We start from the raw sequence: 18375 nt of genomic DNA, 5'->3' as shown, positions 1-18375 counted from the left end.
AGTCTCCAGCACAGACACACATCAGTTCCACCAATCGGTTTAGCACCAGGTGCGGCTTTGGTCTGCGTGAGGAGGTGTCTCAGGTTGGCCGCGGTGTGGCTCTGCTGCTAACCATAACATCGTGGGTGGTTCAGCGGGGTATCCCCTGCTGCGAGGATACAGTGGAAAACGCGTGTGATGACTGCTCGGTGCAGCTAAGCAAGCTAAAACGAGTCTGTGAGGATCACGCCTACCCCTTCCGTCACAGAGGGGAGGAAAAAAACCCAAAACACACAACCTGACCTCTGGTCCAGCTCATGATGCCTCTAGTCTCCTTTAAACACACTTCAGGCAAACATCTGCTTGCTTCTCTTAATATTTTATTACTAGTTCTGACATTTATCCATCACTTCTTTTTCTATTTTCCTCTTCTCCTCCTCCTCCTCCTCCTCCTCTTCATACTCACTTCCAGTGCCTCCTGCAGCTCCTCTGCTCCTCCCTGGAGGTTGTCCGTCTCGTCCAGTTTCTGCTCCAGCTGGTCCAGGAAGGCGTTCTCCTGCTCCAGGTAGGAGAGCAGCTCGCACCAGCACGCCCACACCTCCTGCAAAACACACACGAAGTCATCAGGAGGCTGAGTTCGTGGATGGATGAAGAGGAGAGATGAGGAGGGAGGGAGGAAAGGGCTGAGGTGAGAAAGATGAGGACAGGTGACTGTAGATGCCATCTCAGCTCTCTTGTGGTGTTGTCTTATATTCATGTATTCAGCATTGGTGCAGGCCGTCAAGTCAACATCTGTTCAACATCAACATGTTTGATGAGTGTGTTTCCATCTGCAGATCAGCAACAGGGGCCTCTGTCTGGCTGAAGTGACTGAACTGACTTCCTAAAAGTAAAACGAAGCCATAATTGAGGAAAAAGGAAAAGTCTTTGAGCAGATTTCACACAAACAAATCATTTAAAAAGTGCTCGACAGTTGTTGGTGGCAGCGTGTTGTTTGCAGCATCAACAAATGGACAGGCGTTCTTAAAAGCAGCTTTTCAAAGTGTCAAAAAGTTCCTTTTCCTGAAACAAAGAGACACCTGCTGTCAGGCGCTGTCTGCTGACAGGAGAAAGCAAAGTCCAGTCCTGGAGGAAAACTGTAGTTATAGGCTATAGGCTGCGTCTGCACACAGGATAACATCTGAATGTCAGGCTTTTTTCTACATTTCAGCGCTGACATGGTCAATAAACATTACAGGCAGAGCAAAAGCCACAATTTGTGTGTGTCGAGTTGGCGGGGGAAGCACACACAGAGGTCTCCACATCTATTACAAACTGAAAGGGCCATGAAACGGCAACTTTTAACGCCATTAACCTCAACCGCACCAATTATGTTTCTGTGTTTCGCCCTCATTTCTGCAAAGATGCCCGAGCCCTGAACCTGTCTTTATGGTTTCTGTCCTCAGCTGAACCTCAGGAAGCTGTTCTTCTTGTTGCCCTGTGTTACATACGCATGAAATGTGCATTCATCACTATCCCCACCAACACTCCTTCATCAGAAACATGCCAGCTGTTGGTCTGTAGGGTCCTTTCTTATGAGCATTAAAGCAGGAACAATTCATGCATCTCCAGATTAACAGAGGCACTGTGCGTACTTTATTTTATTATAAGGAAATTATGTTTATAAATGTGTATTTTATACACATGGCAGGGCAGCCCTAACTTTATTAATGACTTTAATCTCCAGATACTGAAACGAGATTTAATGGCTATTTAGTGGCTGATGTTGCTCACAGATTTATCCAGTGAAGACATTTGGAACGTCGTAGCTGTTTACAACAAAAGCTGAAACTGCATTTCTTTTGGATAAACAAAATATGTTTTGCCGTTTGAAGCTTATCATTTCAGTGCTCCGTTTTGTCACACATTAATCCCAGGAGTTAACACAGCTTCTCTAATCGGACATAACAACAAAATATGGCAACAGATCGCAATGATGAAAACACATTTTATTGTTCTATAAGTTCTTGGCGCCGCCTCGCTGCACAGATGAGCCCGTCGTGGGGAAGGAACGTCAATGATTCATGAAACATAAACTCAAAAAGCATATTCGGGGCTTTGTGTGGGTTTGGGAGGGGGGTCGGCTCGGTATTCAGACTCAAAACACATATTTTCTCACTTGTGTGGATGGTGGTATCGAGCCATACAGATACTTTTAAGAAGTCTGCCTCTGAGATTTCTGCCTCCAAAGCACAGAGCACGCTGTCTACTGTCTCCTCTCGACTGAAGAACAGATCCCCTGCATGTATCTATTCATCTCGCGTCTCCGTCTCTTTTTATTACATAATTGTTCAATAAACATCCAGCTTGAACATTAAAACGGCACTTCTTAATTAAAATGGACTTGTTTTCGATTAAGCTTACACTTTGTAGGAAATAAGCCAACATCCAACCAGCGAGGAAAGAGCCTGAAACGGTGCTGCTTGGCTAAACTCGCTTCACCTTGGCTCATCTATAATACACTGCGCTTTACACCCCCTGAAAACACTCATCTACTACATACACAACATGCCTTCCAGAGCTGGCACTGATGTATGCGAGCACCACGGCCTTGGCCTTGACACAGCATGTAAGGGTGTTTTTACCTTGGGCACACATATTAACACACACACCCTCTAAAAAAATTTCGAGTGCACTTTATCGTTCCCCAAAAATGCCAACATCGTCATATTAACACCTGCGAAAGATGACAGAGAAGACAGAAAAGGGAGACAGATGATACCTCCAGAGTTTTACATTTCCCATCCAGCCGGCTGCACAGGCGCTGGTAGTTGGCCGTCAACACGTCCAGTTCAGACCGCAAAGCATCGTGGGCCGTGGGCGGAGCCTTGGCGATGAAACTGTTCACACTGTCAGTCAGGAGTTTGACCTTTAGCTCTTTGGAGTGGACCTCTTCCTGGGCCCTCTGATGGAGAGGCAGAGAGAGAGAGAAAGAGTTTTTCAGGGACAGCAGACTTGATCGGGTTGTTAGAGACACTACAAATTGACCAGAGCTGTGGAGTGTCCTCAGACGGATAACAAACGCCTGCCTCTAACCAGGATCTCTCAAAGGAAAGGTGTGCGTTTACCCAGTGTGAGGCAGTGATGGTGATTTCTCTGCTAATGTTAAACATGAGCAGAGTCAGATGACTGTATTTCAGAGTCTTTCATGCTTTTAGGTTGTGGAAGGTGAACTTTAAAAACAGATGTTATTTTGTATGAAGGGTTTGCACAAAAAAAAAAAAGTAAGTTTAATGGTTGAACCAGACTGACAACTGATAAGGCAGGAAGTGACAAAGATAGAGAAATCACTGTTCAAAGAGGCTTAGCTTCAACATCTGTGCAGATTAAAACAGGAACAGGTTCCTGTTTCAGTGTCAAATGCACAATCATGCCTGCTTTTAGGCTGGTCTCAGGTCAGCACCATAAGAATATCAGATGAACATACTATGGGCTGACAAGTCACAGTTTAAGCTTCTTCAATCTGACCACTGAGTCACTGCAGAGGGCCCAAAGAAAAACTGGGTTTCTAAAATATTTAGAGCCCAGTTGCGCCATTGTGGTTCAATAATGGTCCGGAGTCACTTTGGTCTTTCTGGGCTGGAAAACAAATTCAAAACTGAAGGGTATATGGGGGGAAATGATTACTATAGCAATCTCCCCTGTCATGCTACACTGCAGGGACATTGACTAGAAGGACGTTTTAAGCTAGCACAAACTCGTACCAATGGAGGCACAGTGGCACATTTAAGGGGAATGCACCAGGTGGAAATATAGCAGAATAGTGATTTCTGGTTCTTAACACAGCTCTCCAGACTTTCCACACAACCGTCGGAGAAAGCTCGGGCTGCAGAGCATTTAACACAAGCACAGACTCAGAGTGCAGATGTTAGAGTCGGCTGCTCGCAGTCAGAGGATGGCAGCAGACAGGGAGTGGGTTTCTTTGTTAGAGTATTTTCATACTTGAGTGTGCGTTTTGTTGATACAGACTGAATCATTTTGGAGCTTGCTTTTGCTGTTTGGCAAACTGGAGCGACGCTGATTCCGTGTTGTGACGATGTCTGTACATGTCCAACACCTGAAAACAAACTGTGGCTGAAAAACTGGGATAAAACCTGCATTGTGTGAAAAGGACCTTGAGTTCAGTTGATTTAGCTCGCGTGCATTCACACGCCCTTTCATATCAATACGACTCTTAAAAGTCATCTGAGGAGTGCAAGAAAAGAGAGACAGATGGCGAGAGATAAAGAGCAAGAGAAGGAAGGAAGGAAGAAAGAGAGAGAGAGAGAGAGAGGAGGCTTAATGGATGGAGGGATGGATGCACGAACAAATGAATCAATGTATCTTCTGTTGACAAAGCCACCGAGTGTGAAGAGACAGAGAGAGACAGAGTGAACAAGAAAGCCAACGAATCAATGAATGAAGGAGTGTAGCTAATACTTTCCCAAACGAGGGAGGAAGCAGGAGGGGGGGGGGGGGGGGGATTAGGAGAATAAACGAGGGAACAGATTCAAGAATGGAGTTTCCTTTAAGCTCAGAGCAGAAAGGGGGAGTAGAGAAGAGGAACAGGAGGTGAAAAGAGGGAGGGAGGAGGGGGAGATTAGCGAGAGCAAGCAGAGTGAAATCAATTTTTAATTTTCAACTCCGCTCTCAAGTAAACTTTTTTTGGGGAGGAGGGGTGAATGGAAAGGGACCACCGCTGCCAAGGCTTTTGGGTATATCACAAAGCAAGTGGTGCCGCACATTTACATCACAAATACATCGCATTAAAGTTATGAAAGCAAAAAAAGGTGCGGCGGCGAAGGGGAGAATCGATGCCATTTGATACAAAACTGAGGAATGGAGGGATGGGAGTGGAGACGGTGAGCGAGGGTACGGGAAGAAGATGAAGAGAGGTGGAACGAGAGAAAAGAGAGAGATGGTTTTTCAACTTCAACAATGACAGGAGAGGCAGGCAGACAGGGGCGTTATCGACCTGGAATTAACCAGGATCAAAACAGAGTGACAGAGAAAAGAGAAAGAACAGCTGCAGCAGCTGCACACAGTCGATCAGAGCCGGGCCTCCACCGTGAATATAGAGAAGACCGAGATCACGCTCATCCACACAAAGCCCAGGTGTCACATAACTCGACTTATTTAGGAGTAAAACTAAGACACACAGGCGAGCTCAGTGCGGCTGTGAATGATGCCAGAGCAGAGGACTTTCTATGATATGGAGCCCATAGATCCAAACTTGGCTAACAATATTAAAATCCTAAGGGATCCACCTTTCCTGACCCCCTCACCTGTCCTGAGTGTCCACAGCCTGGGCATTGAGAGGTGGACACAGGCAACCCTGGCTCCCAGTGAAAACAGGCTGTGGCTCTGTCCCTGTATCCACGGATGCAGTGTTTGCAAGTTGGCGGGATGTATTTTAGGTATTTGTCACACCGACGGTGGCGAGAATGTGGAAGTCACTGCTTTCAGCCAAGAAATGGTCCCACACATAATCCCTGTAAAACCACTAATGTTTGGATGTAAACAATGTTATTCACACTGAATATGAACAGATACTGCAAAATTCTGCTTCATGTTGGCTGTGAAACCAGGCACATGAGCTCCACCTGGACTGGTATGGTGCCGTACTGTGACAGGTTTACGGACACAATGATCTCAGAATTCATCTTTGACATGTGTCCAATACCTGCAAAACTAAAGACATTTCAATGGATGCTAACACTCCTGCATTGTCATTGTAAGCACGTTAGCATGCTGACATTAGCATTGAGCTCAAGTCCAGTCTCACAGAGCCATTAGCAAAGCTGTGGACTCTTAGTTTTCTCAGTCCATCCCTTCATTCTATGGGGCCTATTGTTAGCTTTACATTAAAGTGACAAACCGATGTCTATTCAAACCTTTTAACGGCAGTTTTTGTTGCATCGTGCAGTAAAGTGACGCAGCAATGTGCAGTTAGTTTCTTCCCTTAGATCCTACATTGAAAAGCTTCCCAAACCTGCTTTGTTAACGCTGTATTTACACACACCTTGAGCTCCTCCACGGCCTTGCGTAGCTCCTCTGGCGTCTTGTATGTGAAGTCTCTCTCCAGGTAGTCTTCCTCGGCCTGATTGATCCACTCCTGCATCTCCTGCATTTCCTTCCTCAGAGCCATGGTCTTATCAAGGCCACCTTTAAGAGCAGACTTCTTAGCGTAGGCCTAGACAGAAGAGAACAAAAACAAGCAATATTACCCAGACGCCTGAGAGCTGGAGAACACACGCTCTGGATGAAGGTCACACACCTGTTTGCAGACGTTCTCCCACTGGCCGTTGAGTTCGTCCAGTAGTTTCTGGATATAGATGGCGAATGGCGGCTCGGCCTCTTTCTTTAGGTACACGCCCACTTCATTGATGCCGTTGACGCTGGGTTGGATGGTGTGGATGTCATTCACCAGAGCCTGGCCAATCAGAGAGCAGGACTGAGGTTACACAGGGTGAACTATGACTGCACACATTTCAGATGGATCATTTCGGTCTCAATGGGAAATCTTTGGACAGCCATTTTTTCTATTCCAAGCACTCATGAAAAAGGTGTTTATCTGCTCATTTTCAATCTCTTCTTTACTCATTCTTTGATAAACTCGTGGATATTCGATGAATTCTTTGGGGTATCTGTACCCTGACAACATTTTTTTTAAACTAACTTTATCAACTTTCCCCCATTTGAGCAATTTGAGCATCGAGAACAGGATTAATAATTGATTTCTTTTTAGAAAAAATAAGTAATTCATTGGTAAGATTTACAAGATACAATGCAACCTAAGTTCAAAGCAGGACATTGGCCGCTATAGTTAAGTCTGACCTAATATCAAGATGCATGGCCTCCTCACCGTGCACTGCTCTAACTGTTTCTCCAGAGCTTCAGAGTCTCCCAGCGCCGGCCATTCCTCATTCAGGAACACATCCACGTCTGCCATCCACTTCTTTAAAGTCTTCACATCGTTCTGGTGGAGAAACAGGAGCGGGTATTGAAATGAAGTCAAGTTCTTGTGTTGCTCGGATTCTCGAGCAACATGCAGTAATCCCTCGACTCAGTCTCACCTCGAACTGCATGAGTTTGGCCATGAGCTCCTGGATTCTCTGGCCGTTGTCTGACAGCGTGGTGCCAAGTCGTCTCCAACGCGCCATGACGGAGTCCATCTCGATGCGATACCTCCAGAAAATCACACATTATTATTGGCTAGCGGCATATTTCATTAGCAATACATTGCTAATGCAGACTTCCTGTTTAGACCTTTGTATCCAGTTTGGTTTTTCTTACAGAGAAGTGAAGTCGTGGCATGGGTTGAAAGCTCCTTGAAGACAGTTATTCCTTTCTGTTGCACTGCCCTGCTCTTTAATCAGCCTGTTTACGCGTTATGCTGAATAAGCCTGAACCTGCTGTTGCTGTGCTCTTAAAGGACAGACTCTCATCTTTCTCATCGTTTAAAGACCCCTTCTAATGGAAAAGACGAGGGACACAATCCACGGTCCTCTTTGTGCCAAAAATTGAATTTTAAAGTGGAGCTGAAGCTAATATGGGGCTTCAACACTTAGGCAAATCAATCAATCAATCAATCAAGTGCCATCTTCCATTGTTAGTCTTTGGAGTACATTGTTTTATTGTTGTGTACTTTAAAATAGTTGGATATGAGCCCTAATTGCACTCTCCTGCTGCTGATTTCACTGAGCTCTAAGCCACAGCTGTACTTTTGTTATGGTAGCTTTTATCTCGTTGAATAAAGCTGAAGGGCAGCACAGCGGTTAGCATTGTCTCCTCATAGTAAGAAGATTCTGGGTTGGAATACACTGACAGGCAAGAATAGTTGGAAATAGGCTGGATGTGTTTTAAGTTGGTCTGTGTCTAAGGGAAAATCCAGACCCTGAGGCTGGACCAGTTTGAAAACTCTGCACTGCAGAATGATCCGCACTGGACTCTGCATCAAAATCCCATCCTGCTTCATTCTTTCAGTGGATCACATAACACCGCATACTATTTTCCATGCCTTACTTCTGGCTGATGTCCGGCGGAGCTTTCTGGAAGACCTGCTCCACAGCTGAGGTCAGGTAATCCACCTCCCCCTGGTGTTCAGCTAGAGCCACCTGGAGCGCCTGGAGGATGAGCGAGAGGAAGAGAGATGGGTGAGCGGAAAGTTTGTGTGCTTCAAACTGCAAACTTTTCTGCGCTCTTCCAGGATAATTTCACAAAAATATTAAGATTTCCTACTGATACTTATACACAATTAACATACCGGAGCCTCAATGCACCACATCCAAACTGTGTCTAAATATAAGCTGGTGGTTGGGGTGAGTATGAAGAGAGGAAATACGAGCGAGAGGAGCTCTGTGGTCCAGAAGTTAAACTGAACTGTATGCAAACGCCCACATAATGAGCAATGGAGGGAATCCAGAGTAAAGTAAGAAAATTCGAGTTCTGTTCATATCTGTTCAGGGCACACTGCCTGTTCCGATCTGCAAATCACACCTGCACGTTCGCAAAACACGGCTCAGGATTCCACCCATCATGCGCGCTCCCACACCTCATGAAAATGCCATGGAGCCAAAACGCTTTGGGCAAAAGGTCATTTCATCAGCTTGCCTGTTACATTACACAGCACTGAGTGGCTAAGATGGAGGAGCGAGGGATGACGAGCATGAGAGGTTATGAGGCCGCCGCTGCTAGCGTTTTGTAATGAAAGCCTTTTCACACTAGTTGACTTTGCTTACCCTGCTGCGCGGGATGAATTACAAGTGAAGGTGAGGGAGTTCCTGGTGAACTTTGGGTGGAAGATTTTGGGGAAGAAAGCCGTGTTCACACCCAGGTGGCTCAGGGGCTTAGTTTAGCTTAGTTCAAGCACAGCCCCTGGACAGGACATCCGTCAGTTACTATGGCTTACCCACAATCCTTTTGCTGCAACACTGAATCCCAAGCAGGGAGGCATTAAGGACTCTTTTTGCTCCAAGTTTTGGGGCTTTTGCTTTTCTTTCCTCCTCCTTTTCTCTTAGTGATTTTTATCCGGTTACATTGAAGAGCAGGGAAACACATGGACGGGCCTCTGACACCTTCTGTAACTGACTCAGACGTAAGTCCCGCCACCATTTATGGTGAGTGAGAGGAGTGAGCTCTCATATTGGAGACACACACCATCACACAATAAAGTTATTTCTATACAATTCAACCTCTCCACTGGTAAGGACACTGACGGTTTAAAGAACTCCTTCAAATCAATAATCAGGTTATAGAAAATGGGATTTGAGCAGCGGTCTCTTGTGTCCAAGCCGCTCTCTCTGTTGACCTGCAACGTCACGGCGCTCCCACCTGCCTGTGAGCAGTAATCATTCACCCTGCCACAGGAGGTCCTTGTCAGGTAAGCAGAAGTTGTTTTAGGCATTTGAACAAATGACCAGTGCAGTGTTTCTTGACAGTCTCTCCCGACAGAGCTGGACACCCTTCAATATCTGCACATCCAAAAAATCACTTATTTAGATTTATGGCACTTATTGATACACTTATTTACCTAAATGTTGATTAAATACGTATCTGACACACTGTAAGAACAGCCATAGGCTTATTTTTTCATACGCTTCTTGATCAAAAATACTGATATACTGGTTGAAAACTATTCAGGTTATGAGCTGAAGTGATTGATTTGATATTAGAGAATGCAAAGGCTGAGCTTTATGACACCATTAGCTGGTCTGTTTAAGTGGATGCATCCCACGGGACTACAGACACACTCATTTGTACAGCGGGTTTACAGACGACTTTCTCCCCTCACAAATTGTACAGATGCACAAACCAGACAGCCGCCAAGTGTCATTTTGGCTTCTCATCAAGTTACTCACAGGATTAACGTTAATTAGCGACAGCTGATATGACCTGCTGCCACCGCCATTTTTCATTTAAAGTGGCGAGTGCCAGCCGGCCAAACGTTCTGTACACTGCCCTTTGCTAATGAAAGAGATTTAGAGTCAGAGTTTAGCAAATGTGGCTTGTATTTTGTCAGAATGGACATCCATCGATTTCACTCACACATGCAGTGAAAATGCAGTGAAGAAAGGATGTGATCAGCCTTACACCTATGGCCAATCAGCAGTTTCGATAATCAATTAATTTTTCTACAAAAGCTTCATAGCTGGCAAATTTTTTGTGTTTTACATATAAATATAACTGTTGGTTGGACAAAACAGGACATCTGTGGACGTCACCTTGGGCTCATCAATTATCTAGAGAGGCCACTCCTACTCACTTCTCACTACATCACCCTTCTGCAAAATCACAAATTAATCACAAAATGTAATTACACCAAAATTTTAGGTAGTGATTGAATGATGCAATCAGGTCTTTAATAACTTTACCAGCAGCTGTGGACAATATTCATAATCATCTCTCTTCAAGCTGCCACTTACCTAAACCAATCAGGGCTGTTTTTAACATCTGATTTTCTCACATAAAGTCAAACCAAGCTCAGGGTCGGTTTACGCACAGAAATACTTAGTTAGGATTTGTCATGTTTTGGCTTAAAACCACAAACATGGCTGGAAAATGTCCCGACATCTCATTAAAAACACAGTTTTGTCTGTCACGCCACCACCATCCTCCCCTGAAGTTTCAGCTCATATCAATACTCGCACCAGTCTGAACTCATCACTTTGATACCAATCATACATGTTCAATGCCAACATTTCATTTTAGTCACCGGGCTGTACACACACACACACACACACACGCAGGAGTCTCGTCTCTCTGAGCGACGGCAGGGGAAACAGTTGTGCCGAAAATTAATGACGGCTTATCAGTATGCAGAATGAATCCCTAATTATTATCTACAATCAACTTTAATTAATCTCAGGCTACAAGGCTTGATCTCCCTGTTATGTTACAAGACCATTATCAAGTTTAAAGAGGGCTGAGTGCACGCACACACACACACACACACACACACACACACACACACACACACACTTCCTCTGTGTTGTGACCTTGACTTAAATTGAAGATAAAAATCAACACGACTAAAACAACAACAAAGTAATAAAAAAAAGGAACAAAAGACCTTGTATTCCTTTGACTGGAAATACGGATTAACACTGACACAATGAAGAAAAGACTCTCTGTGTGTGTGTGTGTGTGTGTGTGTGTGTGTGTGTATTCACCTCCATATTGTATGCATACTGACACACACCGCACTGGTGTTGTGAGAGTGTGTTTATCTGTAGGTAGATATTGTGATAAACAGAGACACTGATTTGCTCCATTGGGATTTTGCTCACCCGCCTCTCATAATTGCGGAATTGTAGACAAACACACACATACGCATGCAAACACACACACACACACACGCCAACAGCAGACCAGCTCTGGCCTGCTCTCTGCATGTTAAGCAGATGCAAGTCGAGCTCTACAAAACCACTGATTTTCACTGAAATTGAAATTCTGTCTGCTTCTTTTTAGCTTTCTGAAGATTTACAGCTTCGCTTGCTGTTCGAGCTGCTGCTTTAAATCTAAAACATGTGCAGTTTGCAGGATACAGGACGGCAAACAACTGCACGGCACCAACGTAAGCTGTACCGAGCAAAAAAAAAAAAAAAACCTGCTGAACAAGTGCAACAGCAGCAATGTGCACGTATGTGATGGAGAGGACAGATGGTCTGAAAGAGGAGCCGTCACTCAACAGAGGAGGCGTTCTGTAAAAACACTTATTAACCCACACAGGTGATCCCAATTATTCGCTTAATTCAACCTGTGCTCAGGACTGTTATTAAGAGTAAGTGTGTGTGTGTGTGTGTTATTACTCATGACTATATTAAACTGGGTTGCACAACAAAAGCAGTTCTTAGTTGGAGATAATTTGTTGCTGAGTATTAATGCCATGCAGCTTTGATGTGACTCGTTTAGAGTGGAGAGTAAAATGGAATCCGGTCAACATGCCTAAACCTAAACTTGATAAAAACAATGTTAAGATTCAGTAAAAGAAACTCAACACTTCCTCCAGAACTTCCAGTTTTGTTCAGCTTCGTTGTCTCTGTGTTTAGTTTGGGGTCTATTTCTATCTTCTAGTGAGTTTCTCTTGTAGCGATGAGAAAGTACATCGAGATAAACTTAAAACTGTAACCGAATACTAAATTATCATCGTACTAAATTCAGCATAAGTGTAATGTAAGTGTGTGTGAATGTACAGCATGTGTTTGAGGGTGTAAGTACATTAGAGCAAACATGAGGAAGTAAATAAGAACAAAAAATGAACACAACTTATAAAAAACATTTATCATAGTTACAGTGGGAGGCGGAAGTGAGCCGGGGTTAAAAGTTACAGAACAAGTCACCGGCCACAAAAGCACCACAGGGGTGTATTTATGAAACAGAAACAGAATTTAGGCCAAATATAATATATGCTGGAATTTGCCAAGTGAAAAAAAAAAAGCTCCTGCAACTCTTTGCTATTAACACTTGGTTATGTTGAACATGACCTCTCCTTTTCAAAAGGACACTCCATCTCCCTTAATGATTCGTTCTACAGAGATTTTATGTCTACAGCGGTGATCTGGGGATGTCCTGGTGTATCAGATGAATGCAATTTACTCACTAGGTTGTGGGTATGAATCAGACTCTCGGTTAATGGGGCATGTCATCTGTTTTCTCTGCCTTCTTTATCCTCTGCCTGCTACCTCAAAGAGCATCCTTTAAAAGAGTGCTGCTTTGGCAGTTTGGCATCGCCACTGGCAATATAACTTTACTACGTGCAGTAAAAACTGATTACAGTGTTATACAGCCACACAGGATTATAGAGCCAGTCTCATTTTGGCATTTTATGGGAATTTGTAAACAGATCTGAGCAGCCGTGCTGTTGAGAGCACACACAGTGATATAGAGCAAATGCACCTATCAGCTGAATCACTGTTGACTCCTACTGGATGATGGGATACCCACCTAACAGCATAATTACCTGTGATTCATACCAGATAGAGAGCTGCCATTAAACCAGCCTCCAACACTGCAGATCTCAGCTCTGATAAGTTCACCGATAAGCTAAAATTCTTAAAAAGTCTTCACGCAGTTTCAAAGGCTGACCAAAGAGCGGGAGTGTGTGTGTGCATACCTGTACATCCTTCAGTCTCTGTTCCATGATGGGATACTCTGTCACGGCCGTGGATGGGATGGCCAGCTTGGCCTCGCACTGTTGTAGCCACGCCAACAATGTGGATATGGTTTCCTTATAACGAGCCGGGGGCAAGCTCTCCAAAACTGGAGACACACAGGGAGAGACGGGGAGATGTGTCAGAGGCCGTCAGGTGACCAACGCTGCTGCAGCACTGCAAACTGCAGAGGCTCTAATATCCCAACACATGGACAAGTACCAAGAGCTGAATAAATATTTTACAATTCTAAATCTAAACATAAATCTTCTCTCCTCCAGTTTGCTGGTAAGGTCTTATTTCTTCTCTTTCTTGGCAAAAATTAGCTTTGGAGTGCCTCAGGGGCCAATTCTGGGTCCTTTCATTGTTTAGAAAAATGCTCCAAACCGTGAAATATTCCATTTTCCAGGTGGAATATATGTGAAAAGATGTTTTCACGTTATATATCTACGACAGTCACAGTTTCCTAAAAGCTTCACATTCTTGGCATTGTTTGAGTAACTGCTGCTTCGCCCCTCAGAGAAATCTGCTCGCATTTGCTTCTCGACTGGACTCGAAGTCGGCGCAGTAATCCGTCGGCGCAGGTTCTCGCACATGCACACACCCATCAGCGTGTAAGCAGCTGAACGAGTGTGTTGGACGTCTCACCCCTGGCGTGGGTGAGGAAAGTGCAGTGTGCGGCACAGGGGAAGGAGCTGTCTGAGTGTGTGGAGAAGTGTACTTTGTCTGCTGAGCTGTCAGCATTGTTCTCTATTTTTCCTCCTCTCCAGCTGCCTCTCCTTCCCTCTCTCTCCTCTCCTTTCTTCCCACTCTCTGCATCGTGTCTCTCACTCTCTTGTCTCTCGATGTCTTCTCCCTCAGGGTCATTTTCTCAGTGGCTGTGTTTTTTTTGTTTTCGCATTTCTTCCCATCGTTCTCCCCTTCATTGATATAAATAGCGATCTGCTCTTGTTTTGTCACGGCGTCTGTCTGATTTAGTTTTCCTTCTCTTGATGGCCGCAGCTTTCGGCTTCTCATTAAGTCTCATTGTCATTGTTTTCATTGAGAAAGGCGCAGAGTGCAGCACACACAGTGAGAGTAGCCCTACAAATTGGACTAAATGACTCACTCTCACTTGCTGCTCACCATGTAGACAGGCGACACGGTGTAACCATATGGGTGAGTGCTGACTATATGTTGTCAGACGAGTCTGAGTCACTCTGTTCTATCACCAGCTCTACAATTGGCCTTGTGACATGTAATTTGAGCACGTTTAGCGGCAGAATGACAGTACGGCTCTGTAAAATTAGAGCCTTTGAATGACAGCTTCCTTGATTCCTTTCACTTGAGAGCATAGGTGGCTTCAAACTTTGTTGTGGCGTTACTTGTTAGCCAGGGGGAGCCTAAAATAAATCCAGGTCTAACTGGGAAACAGATTACTCCATGGATTTATTTAATTTTTATTTATCTTATGCCAACCCAACCACAATTTGTCTGTATTGGAAGAATCAGGCGCAGAAACCAATCCCTCTGTGTCTTACCCTGTCGTAATCTTATCTTGGATAGTTGCTTGGTTAAAGAATCATGTCAGGGGCCTCTGTGCTTGGTGACCCCTATAGATGGTTTAGATGGTTTTGCCAGTTCAACACAATAAAGATTCTGCAATACTTTTACATGCATGCTGTATCTAATGGTCATCCCGTGCAGCCATGTCTCATGGAAATGTATGTATAAATATTGTCAGGTACATCTGGACTTGGGCCTCACATTCACATGGAAATTCTCTTTTCTCTTGCCCTCTCTACACAGACGTCAGAGGTCGATGTGGGCATTAATTAAGCACTGGAGCTGGCAGGGATTCAGTGTCTTGCCCAAGGATAGTCAACAAGGTGGGTGTTTGCTACATCCAGGTCATGCGTGGCAGTCTCTCTGGGCAACCTGCAGCGCAATTAGTGCTATTGTATTATTCTGAAAATGGATATTCATAGTTAGTGGTTTAAACATGTTTGAATTGAAATTTGAAGTGTCATTTTCTGACTGATTGATTTACCGAACGACTTGCAAGCTGTGCCGTGTTAGATACATAAATGCTATACATAAATGCTTTGTGGAGGTAATTGCAGAGCGGCTGATAGGGGGACGTTGTCGTGTTCATCCCAGCATCTACCCACACTGAGAGACGTCGCTGTAGGCTGCAGATCTGTTTGCAGCATCTGAATGCATTCGTTCCGTTTTCCAACAACCACAGCGAGTGTGTCTGTGCTGAATGCTGGGTTGTTGTTGTTGCTGTTGTGGGTAGAGACATTTGCCACTCTCAATCTGTCTGATACAGTGTGTGGGCTACAGCAGGTTGTCAAGGCTGACTTTCAGCAGTGGGAAACTGAACAGTCACTTATATCCTAAAGGGCTGGATCCAGAGTCCTACACAGAGCAGGGAACACTTTAAACATGTGGATGGAAGGTGATGATTTCTTGGTTTTGAAAAGAAACTGGAGCTCCTAATCAAGAAGTCCTGATGCTGTGAGGGGGCTGTTTGTTGTTTTTAATGCATCAGGCAAGAAGAATGAGATTCGCTATTGTTTTTAATGTCAGATGGTCAATCTGTTATTGTCAGTCGATGTGCACGTCACAGCTGATGCTCACAGTTACATTACACAGTCTGTAGCCTGACTATATGGGAGACTTTGTCATGATGACTGACACTTGTTGTCCTAATATTACTTGAAATTGCTGGCTGCTTATTATTTTGCGAGCCCACGATTCATTTGGTCATTACAGCACTCATGAATTTTGTACATCGGGATATGAATAGTTTACCCAGCTACCCATCTTATTTATGTATGTTCCATGCAAATATCACATTCATGATTAAAACTGGGAGTCATGGGGTCCTTTGCTGCGTCTCTCTTCCTCATTTTCTGCCTTCTTTCACTATCACTGTCTAATAAATGCTTAAAATGGCCAAATAGTTATAGTGAGTGACACATAGAGCAACAAAACATAGCAATAGCAGCCTGCAGCAGCAATTAATGGAAAGACAGCACGCAGCTCTGAGCGGTGTGAGCAGAGCTCCTCTGAGCTTTGTGTCTATTTAGGGACTTTTTGCAGGTTAATCACACGTCTAACCTGATGCTGTTGGTTGTGGCGTCGATGGCATGACGAATGAAAAGCACAAAAAGAAATGAGCACCTAGCAAATATTGTGCAACTAATAATGCCGACTGTGACACAGCAGCTGCAGCAGCCATTAAATACTATAATTAACAAATACCTACTTCAAAATGTTCACACTCCCCTTCAGTCCACTGAAAGACAGCTTTAACTTGTGCAGTAAGTCATGCTAAAGGCTAACATGTTAGCTAGACATGCTAGCACTAGTAAGCCGTAATCGTGGTCTGCACGCTAGTTAGCCTGCTAACTGACCATTAATTGCTAGCTGTCATTTAGCAAGCTAATTAGCTCAGTTGCTAATGGGGCAGTGAGTTCAGACAGTTTAATCCAGGAACATATTTACACTCTTTGCACCACTGTCTGCAAACATGACTCTTTTGTGGAGAAGATAATAAAAGTGGATGGTCCAGCCTTCATAATAAGATATGGTTTCTTCCTCCATTTTGCTTGGAACTATGAAAATAAAAACTGTGTTCTGAAAAATAAAACTTTGCTTTAAATCTTAACAGCGCAGCACTTTACTGTACCCACCAGCTACTGAAAAGCTACTGAAACTGAAGGTACCAAAACAAAACCAAGGGTCACAAGCTGCAGTGGTGAGGTCAGTTCACATGCTCTGCACTAAATGAACTTCTGGGATTAAGTTTTTGCAGTGAATCAGCATCTCGGCGCTCTCACCCAGTTGTAGCTGCCTCTCTCTCGCCCTCAGATCCTCCAGGACCTTGTGGTAGTGCTCTTTGAAGGCATCGATGTCGGCGTCCAGGAAGGCTGAAGGGTCCTCCTCCCCTTCCTTCTCCTCCTTCAGCTCATTGAGACGCTTCTCCAGGAGGTCCACCTGGGGCTGCAGGGCAGCCAGGCGAGCCACCTCCTCCTGGAAGGGAAAGGACGGGAAGAAAGGGTCGCATCACGGATGAACCGATGAGGGCGTGTTAGTCAACCACACAGACCGACTGCTTTGTTGTTACCGTGAAGATTTTGTGCAGGAATAAAACTAATTTGTACAAATTTAACCAAACTGCTCCAATAAAAACTGATCTGTGGAAAAGTATAGTGTTTTCATTTCTAAAGTTCCACTCCATTTGCCTTATGCTTAATCAGTTCTATTTTACAGAAATGTTTAAATACACTCCCAACTGTTAATGAATAGGAAGCCAAGCAGGAAATTGGACCAGCTCAGCAAAACCGAATGGTAGCTGTGAAACTATTTCTCCTAAACTTCAAACTGTGCAAAGAGAAGAGAGAAAAGTAACTGCTTTATCAGCACAGGAAGGCAAGAAGAACATTGGATCCATCTTTCTATCGTCTCAACATCTGGTTTGTGTTCAGCATCACAGTGAAAAGCCAATACTGTAGGCTGTCGGTGTTTTGACCGTTCGCTGGGACACATTCCCCTTCGTTACTGTTGCTTCACCTCGTCTTTTCATACGATTTGCTGACAATAAGTAAATTATAGAACGTCAACTCATCCTCTAAACCAATCAATAATCTAATTTCAACCAGACTAAGGCAGGTTTGTATTCACTGAGGCTTTGAATGCAGCTCAGTCGTATACCCCTTTAACACTGAGTAAGTTAACACTCGAGCCTAAAGCCAAGAGACACGCTCCTTATTCATGAATAATGTTAGAAAACACAAGCATTTATAACTCCGACAGAATATATTTTCATAAGCTAACAGTTGGCAGCATGATTTGCCACTGGGAAGGTCGTTTAAAAAGTTTCAATAAATATTTTATTTTCTCTGAAGTCTTTCCTGCCTAATATAAAGATAGGAACTCAGAAAGTATTTATGTGTGCGGGCAAGTGTGTGTTCTCCATTCGTGTCTACGTGTGGGCAAGTGAAAATGTGTGGGCGCACTTCTGAGGGAAATCTTGTTTGTGTGAATTTGTCTGCGGCGGAAGCTCGACGGATCTTCGAAGAAAAATCAAATTTCGGCATGCCTTCATCTCTCTTTATATGCAAGTTTCATCCATTAATTTCTCCTTTTCTTCGTCCTTTGTCCACTCTCATTCCCATCTATCTTACTCTGAAAGCTGCCATTTCCTCATTCCTTTCTGTTGCCATCCCTTCATGTTCGT

General features: G+C 44.2%; 1 protein-coding gene across 5 annotated transcripts in view; it reads right to left on the bottom strand.

Moving 5' to 3' along the window:
- dmd (dystrophin) overlaps window positions 1–18375 on the bottom strand; it is a 225923-nt gene that overhangs the window by 85159 nt on the left and 122389 nt on the right. For all 5 annotated transcript variants that reach the window (XM_076723927.1, XM_076723928.1, XM_076723931.1 and 2 more), the window contains 9 exons: window positions 16976–17168; window positions 13112–13257; window positions 8023–8123; window positions 7074–7185; window positions 6863–6976; window positions 6275–6430; window positions 6020–6190; window positions 2741–2923; window positions 446–580 (listed from right to left, as the gene is read on the bottom strand). In XM_076723927.1, coding sequence (XP_076580042.1) covers window positions 446–580; window positions 2741–2923; window positions 6020–6190; window positions 6275–6430; window positions 6863–6976; window positions 7074–7185; window positions 8023–8123; window positions 13112–13257; window positions 16976–17168 — 1311 coding nt within the window. The remainder of the gene's footprint in view (window positions 1–445; window positions 581–2740; window positions 2924–6019; window positions 6191–6274; window positions 6431–6862; window positions 6977–7073; window positions 7186–8022; window positions 8124–13111; window positions 13258–16975; window positions 17169–18375) is intronic.

Source organism: Chaetodon auriga, chromosome 23 (genome assembly GCF_051107435.1).
Source record: "Chaetodon auriga isolate fChaAug3 chromosome 23, fChaAug3.hap1, whole genome shotgun sequence".
NCBI lineage: Eukaryota > Metazoa > Chordata > Actinopteri > Chaetodontiformes > Chaetodontidae > Chaetodon > Chaetodon auriga.
This window is presented reverse-complemented; position numbering and strand designations above follow the sequence as displayed.